Source organism: Plutella xylostella, chromosome 18 (genome assembly GCF_932276165.1).
Source record: "Plutella xylostella chromosome 18, ilPluXylo3.1, whole genome shotgun sequence".
Taxonomy (NCBI): domain Eukaryota; kingdom Metazoa; phylum Arthropoda; class Insecta; order Lepidoptera; family Plutellidae; genus Plutella; species Plutella xylostella.
Window position 1 is genome coordinate 6,001,648 of NC_063998.1, and position 23,328 is coordinate 6,024,975.

At 37.2% G+C, this 23,328-nt stretch overlaps 1 protein-coding gene across 1 annotated transcript in view; it reads right to left on the reverse strand.

The window, feature by feature from the left end:
* Positions 1-552: 552 nt before the first annotated feature.
* The window catches only part of LOC105388241, a 29,180-nt gene continuing 6,404 nt past the window's right edge, over positions 553-23,328 (reverse strand). The window contains exons 2-4 of the mRNA XM_011559118.3: positions 4,493-4,552; positions 2,798-2,872; positions 553-2,718 (exon numbers count right to left, since the gene is read on the reverse strand). Coding sequence (XP_011557420.3) covers positions 1,729-2,718; positions 2,798-2,872; positions 4,493-4,552 — 1,125 coding nt within the window. The 3' untranslated portion in view covers positions 553-1,728. The remainder of the gene's footprint in view (positions 2,719-2,797; positions 2,873-4,492; positions 4,553-23,328) is intronic.

Genomic DNA, 23,328 nt, shown 5'->3' on the forward strand with positions numbered 1-23,328 from the left:
TTCTAAACAATGAACAAATCTTTAAGTTAATATTTGCTCAAACGAAAACTTTACGAGTAATATTCTGAATGCATTAAAATCATCCCATTTCAATAATCAGACCTTTATGCAGTGTTGCTCTGAGTTGTTAAGAGTTTAACAAAAAATATTGATTGCTGCCCTAAGACGAACTTAATACTTGGACTAGACATTCCCTCTACAAAGGTGTCTGCCGATACATTCTGAAGAATTATCCACTAAAAACTATAATTGTCGAACTCGCGTTTATAAAGGCCGCCTCAGCTATGTGAATGCGGTCAAAAAGTGTGGCATTCCCACCCGAGGTGTCGGGATCGTTCGTTAGGCGTCAAGTATTCTTTTCCCTGCTGTAAATTATAGAAATTACATGAGTATTCTTTTTTACTAAGACTTAAAATCGCCGCGGGTAATATAAAAACGTTCAAGCACTTAAATGTTTTATTTTTATCCTGGTGATATGCGTCTCTTGACTTCTGCAATGACCACGAAGGCGACGCCACGTAGGTATAATGGGATCGAAAAAATTAAAAACATGCAATGATTTGGCAGACGTATTTATTTTATACTTGTTTAAAGTTCAGCAAGTCATTTACCTAATTTATTTACATTTGCAAAATTAAAGTAAGAAATAATCACAAAAATAAATTAATTCAGTTGAAGCTCTTAGATTATATTTATTTTGGTCATAGAAAACCCATAGAACTCCGGTACGTTCTAGAAGAAACTAAGTCTGTATCTTCATCAAAATTAAAAGAATAGTAAATATTAAGTACGCTGTGTAAGGCTAACATCAACAATAAGAAGTTAAAATCGTATATTAATAATAATTATAATACGTACTTGTTATGTTCCATCGTATAAGCGTCTGAATAAAATATTAACTTTTCTTAGACAATCAACATCTAGATTATTTTTTTCGACGAGAAAAAATATAATATAATATCTCTGCTTTTTACAGTAATTTGCTTCATATATTTACAAATACATTCGTATGTTATTGCTGGAGATGAAGATATATTTTTATAGTTACTAAGGAGTAAGGTTTCACGAAAACTATAAATACAAGATATTACAGTCAAGTAGGTAGAACCTAACAACTATTCATAAGCTAAACGATAGTAGGGACTAGTTGTAAAAATAACTCTACATTTATTTTATGATAATGTATCTATCAACATAGTTTCCGTGACAAAGTATTAAGTTCAAAACATAATTAATTTATGTTTAAGAAATACATACAGGAATATTAAACAATCACTTATTTACATGTTTCAAGAAATAGGTATTTTTACTTAATACAAAGTTATATTCACTATTCTTTTCTTAACGTATTTACACTACTAGTTTATCTGGTGTTAACCTTACTGTGTTCATAAATACAATTTTATACTTTATTTAATTTACATTACATTAACCTATATCTACGTACAACAACTTCCACAACTTTTATTAAATTACAGTAGCATTTACATTTATGAATTACTAAAACTTCTCCGTCACTCGCGACGAAATCACTAAATGTCAAACTTTCTCGCACGTTTTGAAATTTTCAATTCAATCCTCCAAGTTTTATTACAAACAGTATCACATACGAACATTATTTCGCTCACTTATAGAAAACCACTGTCACGAATTTCTTTAAGGGTCTTTTGTAATCATTTAGGAACTGAAGATGCGGTCGTCAACAGACAGCATGTCAAAGCTGTGGCGTCAAACTATGACGTCACGAGACGTGGCTTCGCTGGCCGGGACCTCGGGCGCCAGCACCGGCTGGAAGTGGTGCGGGGTGAAGTCCTCAACTAGCTTTCGCTTTAAAACTGACGACGAACCCACGTACAAGTTTGTTCCGGGGAAAGTGTCCCGCCACTTCATCCTCAATATCACGGCAAACGTTATAGCACTTACGAAACAAATGATAGCTGCCACAATTCCTAATACTAGTTCTGAGCTAGGGACGTCTTCGCGCCGGTCTCTGTTTATGGAGCTCACTAGAACTGACATGAGGCGGTCTCCTTCCCGCACTCCCACGTCTTGGACACTTTCGGTGGACACTCTCTGAGCTCGACTGGTGTCTATCGTCATCGTTTCAGACTTTTCATTGTCAACTCCTGGTGTTCGAGACACCAGTTCAACTTGAATATGATAAATCGTATCTGGCCATAATGATAATGTCACTCGAGTGGAATCAGTGAAAAGATTTCCTTTGAGTCCACCTCCGTCCACCTCCCAAGTGACGAGGTACACGCCACGGGCTATTCTCGGTTCCCAGGCAATTTCACCAATCACCAAGACTTTCTGATGAATAAGCGATACCTCTTTCAGGGTCCATTTATGAGCGTCATGGTTGGAATTGTTGGTGTCGTGAGCCACCCATGTCTCGTCGGGGCTGTAGATGGTGACCAGACCCTGGGGATCGACGACAAGCACACGGAGTAATGCTCCCTCATTGTTGGATGGTACTCTGGTGGCCAAGGCCTGGGTTTGTATGATCTGCCTCCACGGTCCTTCGGCGGATCTCCTCATGACGACGTAGACGAAGGGGGCGGGGCGGGTGGAGGCGCGCGGCGCCGGCGGCGGCCAGCGGGCCAGCCCCTCGCTCACCCGCATCACACCCTCGCCCTTCGTGTGGATCACGGGCTGCGTCTGCGCCGCGCGAGCCGCCTCCGCGTGGAACTCACACGCCACTTTACAGCCTGGGAACTGTAAAAAAAAACAATAATTAGTCTTATTGTCTGCAATAAGTGTTTAAAACAAGATGATTGATGGTCTGATTACTTACGCAGATATCACTTTCATCGCAGACTGCACCCCACACTTGGTAGTTAGATTGGAGAAGCTCACAGTTCTCCCAGCACTGCAACAATAAGACAAAATTATAACCCATTTTGAATGCTTTGGCCTAATTTTGATTTATTAAGCTGGGCCACTTTAAGAGTCATTACGTAGAGGAGAGATGGGTCGTTTCGGAAAGCTTTAGTGACGAGTGCATTATTCAAACGATGCTCTCTAAAGCTGGTTCTTCAGGCCGCGTCATGGACGGCGATCAAGTCGTGTGTAGTAATTACTTTCGGAATTGGGTCGGGCTCGTTACAGGCGTGTCGAATGCAGCATTTGTCATCGGAAACACTCATTTGTTGTCAACATGAAGTGGACCACCGTTAAAAATCTAAGAAGATGAAAATACGAGGTGGTACAAATACAACTCTGGGTTGGCAGATAGAATACCTATAAGTTATATTTATTTGTGTATGTAAATCCTTTATAAAACCAACCTATAACTCTATATTTTCATTGTGTAGAATATACTCTGTTGTGTACGTATCAAATTAATACAATCGCTTATTCCAATAACTTCCATTCATCTTTGACTCCAGCTTCAGTACAGTTAACAGCTTTCTCCAAAAATTGCCCCGCGTTGTCTAATACACCGCGAACGGTAAATATTTTATCAGTTGGCGATCGTAAACATAACAAACTCGTTATACCCCATCCACACGCTCGGCGAACAATGGCAAACAGCAAACAGCAAACAGCAAACACTGACGTGTGGATGGGTGTTTGTCGTTGTTTGCCTGTTTGTGTTTGTGTTCGCCAGTGTTCGGCATCGGTGTCGGTTTTTCTTGCCAGATCAAAGGATGTTCGGCAAACAGTTCGCTACGTATCCACACGTCTGGCAGCGATCAGTATGCGCGCTGAGCTTGGAGGAGGCGGACGTATCAACTTGCTACACTTTTTCGTTGGCGCGCATTTTTTTTTATGTATGTTCACCGATTACTCCGCCGTTTATGAACCGATTTTGAAAATTCTTTTTTTTTTTGTATTGTGTTGAGCTCCCAGGTGGTCCCATTTTTTTTTCAGAATTTTATCTCACCCCTAAGGATGGGTAAAGGGGTAAAAACAGGGTATGAATTTCCATTTTGGACACATATTAACCGATTCTAATGAAATTAAAAACATAAATATAGTTCTTGTAACAAAAAAATATGATGGTGACCTTGAGCTGATCTGATGATGGAAACGGAAGGCAGTCAAGGGAACTCCTCAACGGTATATAGCAACTACCTCGTGTTTAGGCTTGAATGATTCGTATTGATTAGTAGGACTTTTTGGTATCATTTGCATCTTACTTTTGATTAAAAATTATTGCAAATAAAATAAAAACTATAAAATAAAATAATAATTAAAAAGAAGTCAGTTTTTTTTTTTATTATTATTATTATCCCACCATCGTCTTTGCTTTCTTCTTATTTTCCTTTTTTCTTTCTCTTGCTTTAATTTATATAATAAAAATATGTCAACCCGAAAGTAATAGCTCCTCGTCCGCCGTGTTTGCCGGTTCGGAATGTTATGAGCGTTCGCCGAGCATGTGGATGGCTGTTTGTGTTCGGTGATTGTGGTTGGTGTTTGCGACTTTGTTTGCTGTTTGCCGTGTTTGTGACAAACAGCAAGCGTATGGATGGGGCTTTAGACTCACCATGAAGCAGTCGGGACCTTGCAGGCACGAGGGGTCCCCGCTGGGCCGCGGCGGCGCGAACTGCGAACAACGAGAGAAAATGTCAGTCATTCGGCACATTATCGGAACGTTCCAAATTGAAAAATGTATTGGAGTATTGTAAACACGCTGCCCCGGTTCGGACTGATTGAATTGTTCTCACAGATTCGGGCTCGCGAAATGTCAGTAGCAATAAATGCCACGGTTAGAAAGTACTCATTTCTTTACGGGTACTTCATAGTGTAAAAGTTATAATATCATGGTTACGTGGATGGTTAGGCGGAATGAAATACGCGAGGTAAAGTTCATGAGCGTGTAGACATAACTAAGTTTACCTGTTATTTATTTTAAATCGTAGTCCATAAAGCAGGATAGTGTATTGTCTACTAGAGAGTTATGGTTTCCAAGTATGAACAGGGAAAATATAGTGGGCCTTAAAAGGAAACTAATTTCCAGTAATTCTTATTACAAGTCCACTTTAAAGACGTTAGTCTTTACGAGCTTTTATTTGTTAGTATCTGAAGATAACGGCTGCAGTTTTATGATGAGTAATACTGGAATAATCCTTGAATGCAAACGGATAATTATTTTATAAGTTACTGTTGTTGTTTATTGGAATCTTGAATTGGTTGGCAATTTAACAATAAACAGGGTTAATGATGTAGCGAATCGTGATTGCGGGAGAAGTTAAAATTTTTAATTAAGGCCACAACATTGGTCTTCGATCCAGTGGCCAATATAAAAGGGTCGTTTTAATTATTCAGTGGCGCAGCGATACATTACTCGTTATCTCGAGACTTTTACCCGCGCTCTCCGGACAAAAAGACAAGTAAGTATAAATGTTCGATTCGAGCGAGCCGTTTAATGTATTTGATAAAATGACAGACATCTGCTTACTGTCCGTGGGCAGTTAATTGCCAGATCCGCCAGTGTATAGCCCGGTTATCGAAAGCTGGCATGTTCAACACATTGACATGTTGCGCTTGTGTGGAGTCTGAAAAAACGCGTGGATGGTGTGACGTCGTAGTTTTGCTCCTGTTTATAAAAATATAAGGTGATACTTTTGGTATTCATACGGTAGTGAAAATCACGTGTAATCGCCACGTATGTTAAACATACTGTAAATGGAAATGGCATAATGTGTGCGTACTGTGGAGCTTTAGTTGACTGGCCTGTATCGGTCGACCAACAGCTAAATGTCACTTCTGAGTCACGAACACGGATACTCGATTCATGCGCCATTTTATAATAGTTCGAAAAGAATAGGATAGTAATGGATTTTTTAATGTCAATTCCCTACATAATGTACGATAATAAATTATGAGTGATAAAATATAATAATATGAATATACCAATTTGATATTTACAGAGTTAAAACTGACACAAAAAGGTCTACTTATAGCAAAAGTAGGCCTGCCAGTGCATGTGCAAGTGCATTGTGTTTGTGCATTCATTAAAAAAATCTAGGAAATTACTTTGTGCCCATTTATTACTATTACTGTCAATACAAAACAGGCAGGCAGGTTATAATGGTTAATAATTTCAATCTGAATAATAGAGCCATTTAAATAACAGTGCCCAAGGTAATATTAAATTAAACATTTGTAGACGCAAAGTCTAATTGCTTCTAAAGGTACCAATAAATAACACAAGTTGAGTAATTCTGTTACAAAGGAAATTAAATCAACATGCCATGGCTAAGTTAGAATACGATTTTGTGAAATCGCGAATAAGAATAAACCAGATTGTTAAATCTATTTGACTGTCTAAAATGACGACTGTGATTTAAGCAAAACATTTTCAACATCTAGAATATAATGTGCACATAATCTTAATGTTAAGCTTCATCGTTTCCCAAGAATCGGAGTAGAAAGCGTAAAACAAAAGAGTAGCGAAGAAAACAAATACTTGTTCGAGGTCACTATCGTTGCGCTAATGATAGCAATCCGAGGCAGAGCCATCAGGCGAGTGGCCGTCCGCCCGTCATTAGATGTAATCATCGTAATTTTTCACACAATTTATTTTTTTGGCCACTACACAGAGCAGAAGTGTTATTTCACGTCGGCTAATGATCACAAAAAGCGGAGGGAACAGTAACACTACGTACCGGGACGTTCCGGACAGAATCGCGTCCGTCACGCCTGTAGCGCTGAGAAATGATGATGTGATGCCCTAGTCCTAGCTCACTGGGCACCAAGCCTCCCGTACCTATACGGGAGGCTTCGTGCCAGTGGAGGATGGAAGCCTGTATATTTCAAAATTTTGTCTAATAATAATGAAATTGATCTACATAATTATACATATTTTTTGGAAAATAGGTGTGAGTTTTCCTTAAATAAAATGAAACGAAGCATATGGTATATTTAAAACTTGGAATAATAGTTTTACGATCTAAGGACAAATTGTGAATACCTTCATGAACCAATCTCTCAATTTGTGCTGTAGTAATATGCCAACTTGGTCTTATGGGTAGGTTTAGTTGACAAGTACCTCAGCAAAATGGCGGCTACATTTAAGCATGTTAGCGCAAATCAGATTTACCCATCAGATAATTACATATTTTAGGCATAATCTGAATGAGATGAACGTGATTGTTTTCGCGAAATTCTGCCAAATACCGGCATCAAAATTAAATGCGATTATCGGTCAATCTTCCAAACCGCAGCGAATACTTCACGCTTAATTTATTGCTCACGAATAACCTTGTAGAGCCAATTTATGAGATGCTGAGGAAACACTTAGAATACTTGAATATGAAATTTTTACTTATTATTCGACAAGCAGAGGGATTTAAAATAAAATATTAGTATGCTTTGCTGTGAGTTCAATATTTAAAAGCGTTCAATTCAAAACAACGTGTAAATATCCATAAAATTTGCCATAAAATAGAATAGAATGGCTGAACAAAGTTACGGGTTTACTATAATTTAAAGTAATTGCACACCATCTTATTGTTTCTGTCTACATCTACTGTTAATAAGTTTACGGGTAAAGGAAATGACAATGAATAGCACTAAGCAATCGTAGTTTGGCTCGTAAAAAATGCTATTAGCATTAAGTTCACTTTTTGTACACATTTTTAATCTTATATTTGTGCAATAAAGCATTAAATAAATAAAATCCCACCCAAACATACTATTACACAACACAGAACTTTTAACCTATTTGAGTATTATTAGCATAAAACAACAGTGTAGTGCCTGGAGGAGTTAAAATATGAAAGTTAAACAAAACGAAACCGGGTGGATATAGGTACCTATACATACTTTGGCATTCTCTGAATGAATAATGAATAGCGGTGATTGAAAGCAGTGCCGAGACTGCCGAGTTCCCTGTTTGTGTTAGATGCCGCCACAGATTACCCCTTTGTTAATCAAACAACGCTTATTGAATATTACTTAATTAATCTTTCCTATTTGACTTCGGCATCTTCGGCAAACAGGGAACGCGAGAAACAAAATAAACAAACGTGTGAAGACTTGCGTTTTGCTGTAGCAATTTGCAATTAAAAGTTTTCTAAATTGTTATAATGATTTTGAGCAACCGGTCGTTTTTGTATTGAAATTTTGATGAAATCCATTAAAGATAATCGCGGTACGTTCGGCCGCGGGCTACGTTCGGGAACTAATCACTCACCGGACGGTGGGCAGTGGGCAGTGGGGCACACACGTTTACATATACAATCAATCCATCAGAACGTTTATGCTGTGCGCAAGCGCAACTACCGAACTTCTTCATTTATCATCCTGTTCTCTGCCCTGTGACCCGCGCTTGTGGAGGCCTATCCATTCATTTCACTTTTAAACTACTTTCAAAACTTTTAAGACCACTTTAACACTGCTCGAAAATGTATCAGAATGTTCATTAAAATTAAAAAGTGATCATCCCACACGAAAATAAGCTAAGAAACGCAGTGTAAGAACGCCGTTACGTTAAAATTAATCCCTATCAAAAACGCATAAAGAAAACAGGTTTTAAGTAGTTGCTGCTTTGACTCTTCTCGAGACTTGATTACTTATGCATTTATTTGCATATCTTTAAAAATATTATTTAATTCTATATTTTGATGTTGTCCTTCGTGTATTAGCTTGACAACACTTTTGAATCTCGTCCAAATGTGCACTAAGTGAATATCATAAGAACGTACAAGACAGAAGCGAAACTAAAACATTAAAGGATCTTAACATATATTTCAGCGAAAGGGGAAAATGGAATGAATTATGATTCCACATAAAGATAAAATACAATCTAAGATGGCGCCCAAAATGCTACAGAAAAATGTTTTTTCTTGGAATTAGTGAGCATCGAGTTAAGGAAAGAAGGAAAAATAGACAAAAATCTATTTTATAATCCATCTGTTTTTTTAAGATATTGAGAAAAAATACCTAACAACAAGAGAAATTAAGCTCTCGTATTGAATTAAATCGACCAAAATTGTAATCCAGAGAACTAGAACGAATATATTTTTCAAGTACTTACCTACCTAACACGGCATAAACATTTCTTTCTATCCTTATGAAACATACTGAAGCAATACGTTCCCACACTTAAAAAACGTGGCTTTCAAGCTATAATCCTGTTCCATCTGAGGTAAATCTTAAAAAGTAAGTAAATAGAGGCGGCGCGGCCGGCGAGTGTGCTCCGCTGCGTTGCTGCACTCCTAGTACTTTTATTTGATCCGGTTCAGGTAAACTCTATTACTGATCCGTTTTTACCAACTTCGAATTCAATTTCAAATAACAATTCGCGTCTTTTAAAAGCATTTCACGTAAATGAAGGCTTTGTGAACAATTCAAGGTTGCGTAGGACCCGTGGGGCGCAGGCAACTTTTAAATGACATTACGAATGGAATTCAAATTAGATTTTTAAACTTTACTTAGCGTTTGTACTTATGCTAGCGTTCGGTATCAGTGAATTAATATAGAAAAATAAAAAAAAAATCTTGTGTTAGTTAATACTTATCTAGTGTAAATTGTTATAAATAATTGTAAGTAGGTAGGTGTACCTAATTACTTATTTATAAAAATATAGTATCTTTTTTATACAAATCATTTAGGTATCTACTACATAGTATCCTTTTGTTATATTTTAAATGTTCATATCCTCTCCTAAACCGATCAAAACATTTTAATTTCGGGTTTATAAAATTGTGCTATTATATCTATTAGGTACGTTCCACAATTATGTATTTTTTCAACAATCAATCGATCTAATTTAACAATCAACCTTTTACAAAACACACGCCCATAAAATTCTTGACCCATTTACTTATATACGCATCCTGCCAATTTACTTTATTGATGTAATATTATAACATCATTAAGTTTTTATGCCCAGTGCCTTTCTGACGAACCGCCTATAATTATGACGAGACGGGTCTACGTCCTTAAACTATTTTTAAATTATACCACCGCTGTAAAAAATCAGCTGCAATAAGGTTAATCTTATAGGCAAAATAGCTTAATTGGTACCTTTTAAGTCGTAAATTAAGATTGTGAGTTTTCTTACAACTTGATGCACGTACAAGTTGTGTGTACCGGCTTTTTCACTTAGCTTTACAACAGGGAATACAAGTTTACTTGAAAGAGCTATAATAATCTCGGGTAATGGTCAGAGCAGGCTTATCACAGCTCATAAAGGTATTCCGCGTCTTTGAATCAGAGCTAAATAGCCACAATAATGTCGCCGCATATGGCACGCGTCGGGAAGAATTGAATCGGGCGACAAAGTCCAGCGCAACAATAATATAAATGGCCGCAAACACGTTCCAAATTTGATCATGTAGCGAATAAATTAAACGTGAATACAATCAGGGATTAAATTATGGTGGCTCATTCTGCCTCCCACGCGGCGGCGCGAGGTGCGACGTACGTGCGACACATGACTGCTGCAGCTGTCGCGAGTACGAGTACTCTGTACTCAGTACTCGCCCGTGGGGGAGGTGCCTTACATACAGTGTTGTGGCATATTGTGGCCATGTGCCGCGGCCGCATATAAATGATCCGAGAGCAAATAAAACGGTGCTATAATTTCAAATCATACGGACAGAGAATGGGTGTGGACGGCGCTCTCATTGTGTGGAAATGATGTAACCGCTATTAAAAGTGTGGGCCGTATCCCTTGAATATTTCTTGCAACGAAGACGTAGGGTTATATCGGTATTTTATATCTTGCCGGAGACAATAGCATAAATTTCCTACAAGAAAACTGGCTCTGTATGTTAAGTGGTCTTGGAACTGCATTTCAATATTTTACTGCAACATTCAGTACCGGTATTGATGTCATAGGCGATTATGATATTGCAGACAAAATATCATTTGAATTGCCCTCAACTCATTTTGATCGAGCAAATACCTATTCTTTCAAATCAGAAAATGATGAAAAATGTGCAATAGTTTTGGATTATGCAGTTATTGCATTTGAATAAGTACGTGGGAGACATTTTTTTGTTTTTATTAAAATTTATAAAAAGACTGTTGATGCAAATAGCCTTTAAATATGTTAATAATCTTGATAACCATACCTACATGAAAGCATAACTTTTAAGATATGAAGACTAAGATTTAGTATGATAAATGTCCATATAATATGAAGCAGAATATGAAGAACTTAAAATGGTTTGTGTGGTAGGTATATTAATTAAAAAATATCACAATTTGAGAAATTTTAATACTCGTATAATATCATCTTTTACGGAATAAATTACAGAAATAAACTAGTTGTAAGAACCTACAAATTGTCATAGCTTAATCGTTCCGTTTAATATAACATTTTCATACCAAGAACAAAAGAGATTGAAAACAACTTCAACTTATTGTGTTGTGAAATTTACAGCCGGTTTAATTTTGTAACAGACTGTTTCCGAATTTATAATCCGAGGAAGTTGTTAAAATACGTAGAGTCCTTTGTACTTTAAAAACAGGCGCAAAATGGTCGATTTTAATAATGGAATCGTTACAATATAGTTACAAAGTTTAAAGTATTTAATTATGTGTATTAAAATATGTTTCACGGGTTATAAGTAAGGTTTAGGTTAGGCTAGAGGATTAAGAAGTAACTATACGTTTTCAACCTATAGCAATTTGTAATGGACAAAAATGAGTAGATAAGCATTAAGAAGAAGCCTTATTGCTAGACACTGTAACAAAATAATAATGACTAAACTTGAATCAAGGCAGTTTAAAGTTGGCTTCCATTCCATACTGGTACAGTCGAGATAATTTTCGCATTGCACCAATCGCCGTATCGGATCCTGCGTCGGTTCGCTCGTAACGGTCCCTGCAATCGGAACGTCGCCGTCCGACGCACTTCGCCTCCAACACTATCTCTGCAAGCTTGTGTAATCTCGAACACAACGATGCATGTGAATGTACAAAGTACTAGCCCGCGCTCGGAATACTAAACAGTGCGAATAGCTGTACTTATAAGCGCTAAGCAACATCTTGTATCCAGTTCTCATTTCCACACAAAGGAATACATTAGAATTGAAGAAGCGATTAGTCAACTCAAAAGTGATGATATCAATGTTGAATTTCGTAAATAAATAGCCGGTTTGAATGCTTATGATTGACTGACATTTTGTAATCAAAGAGCTACAGAGTGATGCAACGGAGAATTGATTGATTATCCAAATTGAAATATGCGTCGTTAGCAACCGCGGCCATGCGCGCATCTGTCGCACGCCTCGGAGAACTTGTGCGACTTACAAAAACAGACAGCCCCCGATGACGGAGATAGATAAATAACTTTTTGCTGCCAGAGGGAAAAGGATAGAAACAATAGAAATACCACACATTTTGTTCTATCTACCTCAGTTTTCAAAGTTTGTGAGCACAATCTTCAGATCCAATTAAAAATCCATCCTTTTTGCTGCGCAGAGTCGAAATTCTTAGAAAAGATTAAATCGGGACGTTTCTTAATATTGGATTGGTCATTTTGTAAGTTAAGTAAGAAAGATAACAAACTTAATTATTTATAAAGTTGTATATAGTATTAACAATAGTATGAATGTTTTGTTTCACACAGAATTCATCTTCGTTTTAGCAAGGACTTGAACTTTATCTTGTGCTTTCTTCTCTTTTGTGCTTCGGAACTCCTACCATATTAGAGACATTATCATATATCTAACTCCACGTTACTGATCAAAAACGTGAACAATGGAGATATCATTAGAGCAAGATGCAGCACGAATCACTCAGATCAAGATTGTGATTGCTCGTGAGAAGGCATTTCCTTTGATCCGACTTCGATACTCCATAGCATTCCCGGCGCTTCGACGCATGATATTTATTGATGAGATTAACTGGTCAGATGCTATTTTACTACCCAGTTACGGCGAGAGTGCTATCTTTATAACCTGTTTATAGGTCGATAGACGATTTGAATAACTGTAACAAAGGGTTTCAGACCAAATTTTAGATAACAGGATAGGTCCATTTAATTTTTATTATTTAGCTTTCATTACTTTTTTATTGCAAGAGAAAAGTTTAGTAACGATAATAATATTCAATTGCTTGAGTTTAGCATCACTTTATCAAAGTCCTCTTAAGATAATAAAGACGTTAAACCAACAATGTAATCTAACAATTTTATAACGTAATCTGTGAAGCAGAGTGCTTAGTTTTATCTAAGTTATATATTTTAAGTGTTTTAAATGAGAGAGAGAAAGATTAAAAGTTAGGAATGTAAATGGTCTCGTTTCTTCCCGAGATATTTATATAGCGGTGTACAAACAGTAGCGCTAAAAGCAAAGACATGCGTTTAATCCAAGACAAACAGCGGTTGAAGGAATTAGAGAGCCGCCCTGTACGGGTCCTGTCATAGAGCACACACGCCATCTAGCGGCCCTCTAGGTAAACAAAAGTGCGTCCTAGCACGTGAAGTGAGGTAATCCTACACGCATATCACTTGCCAAGGCCCTTAAGGCGAAGGTGGGCTTAGAATACTGTTTACATGACTTTAATTTCTTATGACTTAATTATTAAGATTGTAGTTTCTGGACTGGCTTAGTTTTAGGACTAAGGAGTCTTAAAAGGATTATGATTAAATTATAGTAAAGATAATGAATATACTGTATAATAATCTAAGCTTAAACTTTACTGAATAGCTATAAAATATAATTCCATTAAATCTAAGTTAACCAGGATATAATGAGATTAAATTAATTCATACAGCATTTACAAATATGCAGCAGCTAGTTACTAGGTACTGAACATGACGCCTTAAATAAAACTAGCATCCCCAGTGAATTGTAAAAGTGGGCGTGCTTTCTAGGCACTTACCGGTGTGTTTAATTGTGACTCGTTCCTGGGGCTCGGCACAATCCAAGTGGGGGAGGAACAGTCACAATCAGTTGGCATTGACAGCACCCCTTGGAGGTTACTTTCTACGAGTATTGTCTAAGAATGCTGGATATTTATTCAGAATCAGAATAAAAGAGTGAATCAGAGTAAAACCAGTGAAAATCTTAAAGTAAAAAAATACTTCGACATAATTCATACGATAAATGAAAATAAACCGATATACCTAACCAATATACAGAATTATATACCGATAGTACTGAATCACAACCTAAAAGTCGCCGTTAAAGTCTGAACATAATAAGTAATTGATGTCGCCTTCGTTATCTTACGTATGTAAATAAACTTATTACGAGGATTTAACGATTATACATTGTTTAATTCACCATATAGACACAATGATTGATTCTCGTGCAAAATATGAAATCTTTTCCATGTGATTAAATAAACAGACATTTGAAACGTTTGTTTATGGTACGACAGTTTTGAGTAATACGTAATTAGTAGGTATAGGTACTTATTGCGTAAATATTTCCTACGAATTGGTTGCATTTAAATTTAATATATAAGTTAAAAGAAGTTATTGTTTGTTAAATTCAATAAAGTAACTGGCACAAATCCTATAAGGCTGCAGTTTTGTGAAGCCAGTTTTATATAAACTATGATAAGCAGATTATATCCTGGGAAGAGCCCATACGTTAGGCTCTGACTGGTCTACCTGCCTACGCTTAAATTATAGCCAATTAAGTTGGTGTTAAGCTAAATAAACTGACATGAAGATAGCAAAGCAACCTTAATGCGACTGCCAGTCGGCCGTTTGATACAAAACTACCAGTTTGAGTAGGTGTTTGCAGAATAGGAACTACTGTCAGCCATTGCACATTTCAACTCAACTGGTTTATCGACTGTGAACTCGAAACTGGCTCAGATATTGTAGCCGTGATGACAAGTACATGAGTATTTGATTTATGCGACTGACTACCAAGCGAATAGAAAGTGCCCCTAAGAATTATAGCTCGAGTTGAGCTTGCCTCTGAGTATTAGTTATTGAATCGACAACGTTTCCGAGCGAGGACTAATAAGGATTTATGAGCGGAGAAATGGACCGGCGGCTCTTTGCTGCTATTAAATGACTATTGTGTTACAGTAATCTTAGTTACTTAATGGAATCTGACCATTCATTTGTCCATCATCCCATTAGTTTTACCACCCATGCGACAGTTACATTATACGCGCTATACTTCATCAAAATTAATTGCAGGAGCAGAGCTTTCAATTTATATGCCAACAGAAGACCTTTGAAATTATTCCAACGAAGTTTGAAATGACAAAGTTCGCGCGAGTAAAAACCGAACCGAAGGCACCAGCTGCTGCAAACACTTAGAAACAACTGGCCGTAAGTATAAAAAGTAAGCTTTTAAAATCTGTAGTCGTAAATCAATAGGTGGAGAGCGGTGGTAGGAAGAGGAAACGTAAGGCGGATATTTACTGTGATGGTGCGCCCGCTCCGCTTGGTTCGCGATAAATCTTCGAGCTGGCTAGCTTTGTAGTTGGCTTTATGGACGCGCTAATCACTAGGGAGAGTGGAAATCACGTGGCAGGTGAGTTATAGCGCTGAAAAGTGGACAGAATGACCCAGAAATCGTTTGTAACTGATTTTGCACTCGATGGAATGGAACACTTATTTTTCCCCGTCTGCAAACAATTTGCTGTGCTGGTACTCGGATTTATTTTGTTCGGTATTTATTAATTTTTATAAAATACTATTACACTCGTAATAGGATTTACGCAGTAAAGCATTGAAATAACATACAGTTGTCTATTTGTTCCTTTGTGTCCCTTAAATTATCCCAATGTGTACCTCCGTAGATGAAAGGGTACGAGGTTTTTTGTTAGAAGATCATTTTACGCTTCGATAGGTATTCAATTTAAGTTGCGAGACGTCGAGTCAACCCATCTACCTGCTCCTTTGTCGCGTGGTCACGCACTAGCGTCTACAACGTCCATCTTGACTCAAGGTCCGACAGCAGGTCGACAACTTTTTATGCTAGTGTGAAAGATTCATACATACTCATTGTAAGTAGCTCCATTAGGACAACAAAAATCCAAAATGCAAAACCAACAAAAAATATGAAATATCATTAACATGAGAAATTGGAAAACCGCTGATGGTACTTTTTCCTCTGAACAAACTGATTTTATAATTGCTGCTTAAGTTATGTATGAAGCGACACAGCTTAAGAACGAAAGTTCTTAATCCTGCGGAAGTAGGCTAAGTAAATACGATTTGAGTCGTCGCTTCAGCTCTTCTTAGTTACTTAGCAACTAGAATTGCTAGCCACTTAGCGGCTTAGCTAGGTTTCCCGGAAAACAATTCCATAGCTATGCAATGCATGCGAGTTGTTTGTTCCAAATATCGAACTAGGTCATATAAGAGACATGCAATCGATGCAACGAACTATAAAGAAAGCAGCCAGTAGATATTTCAACGAAGTTCATGAAATACAAACAGTGTTGTTATAATTATAAATATGCTTACGTAATCAGCAGTCATGTGACAATAAGTTATGATAAGCCAACGTGTGCCTTTCAAGTATTGAATAGTTCATATAGAAGCTTAGCTTGACTAATGATGTTCCTCGAAATGTCACACAAATTGATTGCTTTTATTTTAATAACCAACCGACGTTGCTGGCGATGGAATATATATCATTAATATTTAAATGAAATCCGTGTCACAAAACTTAAAAAAATATTATTTATTAACATGTTCTATCCAGGAGATATTATGTGTATTAATAAAAACTCTTATTTTATAGCAAACATACTGTGCATCATTTTATTACTTTGGCTTCCGAAAGATAAGTATTTTCCTTTATCTCTGTAGAATAAAAAACAATGCAGTAGAATTTATCATCTGACCCACTAGGGGGTCCTAAGTCGCATACCGGTAGTTAGCTGCGACCATTACTCGTAGACCCCGAGGCGACTGACATCGTCCAGTGTATGGTCTGTTGGACCCTTACAATTAAGGAGCGAGAAAGTTCAACCTACACTGGCTTCAGCTCCATATACTACCGCAATGGTTTCTATATCACCGGAGGTAGATCAGATACAGATTGTTGGTCAGATAACGTCTATCACGCCAAAGGAAATATCCGAGAATTAATTACTTACCTCTGTAATACGATTACTTATCGCATACTCTCGGTAGCTTACTGAGCTTTGTAATGTTATAAGAGATTATTGCAAGGAGGCATGGGATCATAAGTTTTATAAATGTTACCATTGAAAAAAAGTAAATTTTAAATGGAAGGAATATTTCTTTAAGACTGCCACTCCAGTAGCTACATTCTGCATTAGAAGCATCGCAAAATTTATACTTCCGTTAGATTATAAACGTCCGATTAAATATCAATTCACCAGGTGCCGCGCACACATTTCGCTGCGCCGCATATCGATTACATTCAATGGCGAATGAATGGCACATTCTACAGTCAATAGTCTAAGAACGTATACGTGTGTGCATCGTGTAAAAAGCCAATTAGAAGTATTGGCGGCACGCCGCGGACAATAGCCGCGCATTGGACGCGATCCATTCCGGCCACAATGCACAAATTATAAACAGTCCACTTGCTCCAATACACAAGCTCACATCACTTCCTGTGCCACCCATTGTCAGTTTTCAATACAATAACGAAACGATCGTCGATCCTAGAACGTACCCGGCATGGATGCGGCGTCAATGGAGGCGGCTGAGTTTATTGTGGGCTGCGACGAGACATTGTTATGAGCCCAACAAATTCCAATTCCACCAATTTCCGCTCCACATAAAAAGAATGCTTCCATCGCTCACGAAATGTTTGCAAAATGTCAGTCCCGAGTTCCGACACAAAACGGTCATTATGAATTGACTTTCTTATTTCACGACAAATTTACGTCTTCGATTTGACGGCTTAAGTCTATTCATCCTACCCTATGTGCGGTTCCGATCACAATACTTGCCATACCCATTGTGATATTTGAAGGAAGTTGGCTCTTCCTGCTATAGAAATTACCTGTAACAATAATATTCAACATTAGTGGTGAAGTGAGTATGAATGGTGTGTGATTTAATCAATTCCAACTAGGTACACTCAAATCAAAGTAGGTACACAACACGTAACAGTTGACTTATTCGCGCTTAGTATAAACATGAAACCCAACATACCAAGAACTACAGTAACTGAATATTATAATCCAATATACAAACAATTTGGAACCTTTGTGAAATCTAACCTTTGTCTAAGCGATCATATACCCGTTACCGGGAACTAACGAGTGGAATCAGTATGCACAACACGCTTCCACTTAATATTATACACGAGGTGATGCCGTATTCATCACATTGAATACCTATTAGAACTCATTAAGAGCGATTGTGTGCGACTTATGAAGATGTCAATGAACTGGAATACGTTGTATGAATAGGGATTGAGGTACCGCTATTTATGATAGCTGTAATTAAAAATATTTCGGCACTTTCTTATGTTTTAGTAGGTATAATGTCTAGAATTTACTCGTTACATATAAATACCTATTACGATAATTTATTAATCTTATTAAGCTTCAGCAACTTCAGCTTTCCTAATTGTGTTGTACTTATTCAAATCCCTAGCATTCGTGTAAAATATGGCTTACTAATTATTATCTTTTTCCTGGTGGTCACCAAATTTTATTTGCATTTTCATAGGTTTATTTATACTTAGATATAAAATTATACTAAAAGTCAACCATAAGCTGAACAATAGCAATATGTACCTAATTGAATCATCACGACATCCTCGATGGCAGGACCCTACAGTTTAGTTAACAAGACGCGTGCGACGGCGTGCAGGCGCATGCGCGTGACTACGAATCTATTCAGAATTACACTACAATGAGGGCCGATGCATGCCAATAACGTGACCTGAAACTCATATTGGAGGTACCAGAACTAGTAATCCACGAATAGATTGTAGACTTTTCATCCAATAAAAAGTAAATGATAATATGTTAATACAAAAATTACCAGCAATACGGCCAAAACAAATACAGCAACTCAGAAGACTAACATAAATTCAAGACCCTTATCTCCCTAATTAAAATAAAAGCATTAAAATAATTTATGCAACGTTGCGTAAAAAGACCGAAGGCAGCAACAATAAGAATACTTCATTCCAAACTTAACGTCACATAAAGTCGTGGGCGACGAGGACATGGCAAATAAAAATAAAATCTTTTTTAATTTAAAACAGAAAGACAATGAGCAAACACAGCTGGAAGAATGCAAAACGAAGCGGAATAAAGAGAAACCCACAAGCACTGTGACGCCAACGTTAAAGCGATGCTCGGTAGCCGAACTGCCGGTAATTTATGTGGAAACAAAGTGTCAGGGATAAAAGAATTGTCACGTCACGTGCGATAAACGACGACCCGGCCAAGGAAAGAATGAGCCGGGGTATTCTCCGGAGCAAAGGCCGCGAGCAGCGCTCGCCGGAAAACCTTTTTATTTAGTGTGCAGATAAGTCAGACCGGGACAACAGCCTGACGGGGCTTGATCGCTGATACTCATGGCATCTGATAAAACTTTGTAAGCGGCCCCAAGAAACTAAAGGAAATGGCCTGATTAATATTGACGAGTCCGTAATTCAGTTAAGGATAGACGGAAACACGAATTTTATTGCGTACACAGATCTGCTCTGCGCAACGACATTTCTGCGAAAGCTTCTGGAGCGGAACGTGTATAAGCAGACTGCTCACTCGAGTGCGCTTGTCAATCGAATAAACATGTCGAATTGACGCGATTAATGGTGGAAAACAACAATATTTAGGAGTCAATTAAGAGTGAACGTGGTGGGATGCTTGCTGTGAATGGCGTAAAAGCAGCTAATAACCATTCGGATGGCAGCAGAGAACAGCAGGAACCCGCGTCGGGGACAGAGCGACGCCGCGGGAGCCGCTCATGTTTACGACACTTCGCCTGTTGTTATTGATTGAATTCACCACAAATTAGAAACTTTATTGTCCTGCTTTATTAAAGCGACATTTTTCCGCGGAAAAGTTCGGTGATTTCAGATTACTCAATATACTGCGCCAGTTTTCAATATTTTGTGTTGTGCCTGTATCATTCTTAAATTCCTAGCATATTAATGTTGGCTTGTTTAGTGCTGAGAGAAAATATTAAAACACTGTTCAATTTTTTCAGGCAATACAAACTACTCTACTTAGAATTATATCAGAGTCTGCACTTTAAACAATAAAATTCAGTAAAGAACTTAGTATCAAATGAAATCGAGTAAAAGGAAAGAATTTTCAATTAAAAGGGAATAGCACTCCAGCAACATGATACCTTTTTACGACTTACGAAGCCGCACACAAGTCGTCTGAATACGAGACGCATTGAGGTGTCGACTTTAAATCTGACAGCTAGCTGTTTTGGTTTCTTTAGAATGACCGGTTTAACACCCAACCATAATATTGTTTTCCATGTAATTAAAATGCACAATCATTAAATTCCGATCAAAATTAATTGTGTTTTAAATAAAACTGGGTAACATGATACCCGTCCCGGCTTTGTTACAATCGTAAATATTTAAAACGACCCAAAAGATGTGTCAAATCTTCAAGAGCGTTCCCTTCTCGGGCCGTCTCGAACACGTCAATTTGTATACGAATTACGCATAAATTCGTCCCTCAAGACACGACATCTCGGGCGGCGATCGCTCGTTGCGACATTTCAATAAAATTTACGATTCTGACTTAAATGGCGTGTCCGATGAACACAAAATGCACCAAAATATACTTTTTATTTTAAGCGTACGCCATGTTCGTTAAAATATCTTGCTTGATAATAAAACTGTCTACTCGCCTACTAAAATGTTGCTTGTAGTTATGTGTTAAGAAATAAATATACAAATTGTTGTTTAAAGTTTTCGATGCTTGTTTTTACTTTTAAGCGTTAAAGCGACCTCTAGACTTGAATGCTGGGAGACCGGAAACTCAAGTGTAACCAGATAATAAACTTGACAGGATACAGCCCGACAGACAGCAGAGTACATTGTACTTTCCCAATCGGTATTGATCCAATCACATCAAAGAATCTTGTATCGAAGAAACCAAAGTAGGAGCGGGTAGAGATTACCTTCCTAAGTTAGCTTACCCGGTAAGGTTACGTATTATTTTAAGCTGAACAAACACAAAGATTCCAAAACGAGTAGTATCGAAGCGTCGCCAACTGCAAGCAACATTGCCTGATGTTATTAGCCATGACAGCCAGCTCTAGAGAAATATTGTCTTGACGGTCTCCGATCAAATCAACACGTTCCAATAAGGAACAAGAAAATGAAGAAATTGCTCTTCGTGTAATCGTTAGAGAGATAATATAACTTTAACGTAAGATACATACCTAGGTATTTGTACATAATTAGGTATTTTCATAGAAGTGGCATACATTATAGAAGCAAAAACAAGCAATCTTCTTTGAGTGTGTTCAATATCTATGATAAAACACATATCATTATATAAATAAAGTGATGTAGACAAATAATGTTGAGTTGGGAGGCAACCTTTTCTGTACCCCAATTGGTATTTTTGTCAACCGCACGTTTGGCGAGCCTGTCGGCTGCTAGTTTGTGTTTACTCAGATGAGTCGAAACTTTAAAATTAGGCGGCTGATCGAGTCTTACTACACACTAAAAATATACCAATGCAGGCAGTGACAAGGGTATTCAAATAATATATTATTTAGATTTAGTTACTACAAATTCCATTATAATTTCAAATAAATAATAACCAAAGAAAAGGCAATTAATTATGCTTGCAAGTGCATCATTAACTAAACTTAAGTTAAGAAGTCAATTTCAGAAACTGATGAGCATTTCAAGTTATATTTGCATAAGGCAAGCTTTAAAATAATGACGCTTCAAACATTTGGGTGCCTAAAATTAATGTTCGCTGCAGGCTATTCGTTTCAATATAACACTTAAAAAACTGAGCGTTTTATAAAAACGCAATAAAAAGCTATTTCTTTATTTTTTCCATGAAACAACGGGGAGTCTCGTGTTTTTGTGAAGAATGCCAAGTGTGTCGCCCACGCCGCGCCGTCCAATGATCGCTTCACACTACAAAATGTGTATAAGTGCTTCAGCCTAACAAATGTGACTTTTGTATTTTCGGAACACTTCAAAATATTGATTTAGATTTACAGAGCAAAAAACCGATACCTACTCTACTTATGAGAGTATTTTTATTTCAAGTGGGCTATTTAGGACATTATTATACTTGCTTGCACCAAAAAATTAATCAAAATTAAATCTATGATCTCTTGCAGACACTATCAAAACAAGACAGCAATTCATTTAATTGCATTTAAATATTTAGTGCAAGCCACCCTTAATGTTAAAGCTTGCATTTTAGTCAGAAGCAATAATAATATGTCTTTATACTTTTACCACTATGACAAACCCTAGTTGCACTTGTGTTCAGCTGACTCTATAAGAAGAAGAGGAATAATATGAATTATCGATTGTATCGATGGAAACAATGACATGTTAAGCGTTAAGGTACGTATGACCATCAAAGCCTCCTAAATACTTTTACCTCGTATATCGACACCTCTAGGAATTTTGATCGCCGTAGATCTGAGCTCACGATAGGAGACGGTCCCCCATCAATTTTGTACAAAATATTTTGTGAGATCCAAAGATTCGTTTTATGGGTACCAGAAGATTAATGCGGAGATAAAAAGATTTGGAACGAGTCAAGATTATAAACAGTCACATTTGCTTGTTTTAAAATAATATGAAATAAACAAGAGGCAATAAATATCAAATAATTTATATAAGATAAGAACGAATATGGGTTTTATGTTTTTTTTGTATATATCGTTAAATTCCCATTCAAATTGATCACCTGTGTAAATTGAAATAAAAGTTTTATTGATACTCCTGAAGGGCAATTATAGCTACATAACCGTTAGTATATACGTAAATCGTATTAACAATCCGAGGCACAATCAAGAACACAATAATATTAGGGAGTTCTTTCGGTTAGCACATCAAAGCAACTAGCAATATATTTACTGCCACTACTTACACTCCCTCTACAAACGTGTTGTAATTAATAGTGGCTATTACTTGGACTTTGAAGTCATCGGACCGTTACAAAAATGATTTTAATTAGCGCATTAACCCTCCTCCCTCCCCTCCTCTCCATACCGCCGCCTCCCTCGGCTACCTCGACGTTGCGTGTGCGCATCAGGCCACGCCCATTTTAAATGTGAGCTTTGTTTCCAACGATGACTGTCACCCGTGACCTCACCTGACGAGAATCCATAGAACAAGCCATCAGCTTTTCTATTATAGATTCTGATATTGGTGGAGTACTTTAAAATTATAAGTAAGCTTAAATAAACATTTGTAAAATACCTAATGTTATTATATGTTTTTGGGATAATAAAAATGAAATCATCCAAAATACATCAAGTACAAATTAGTAAAA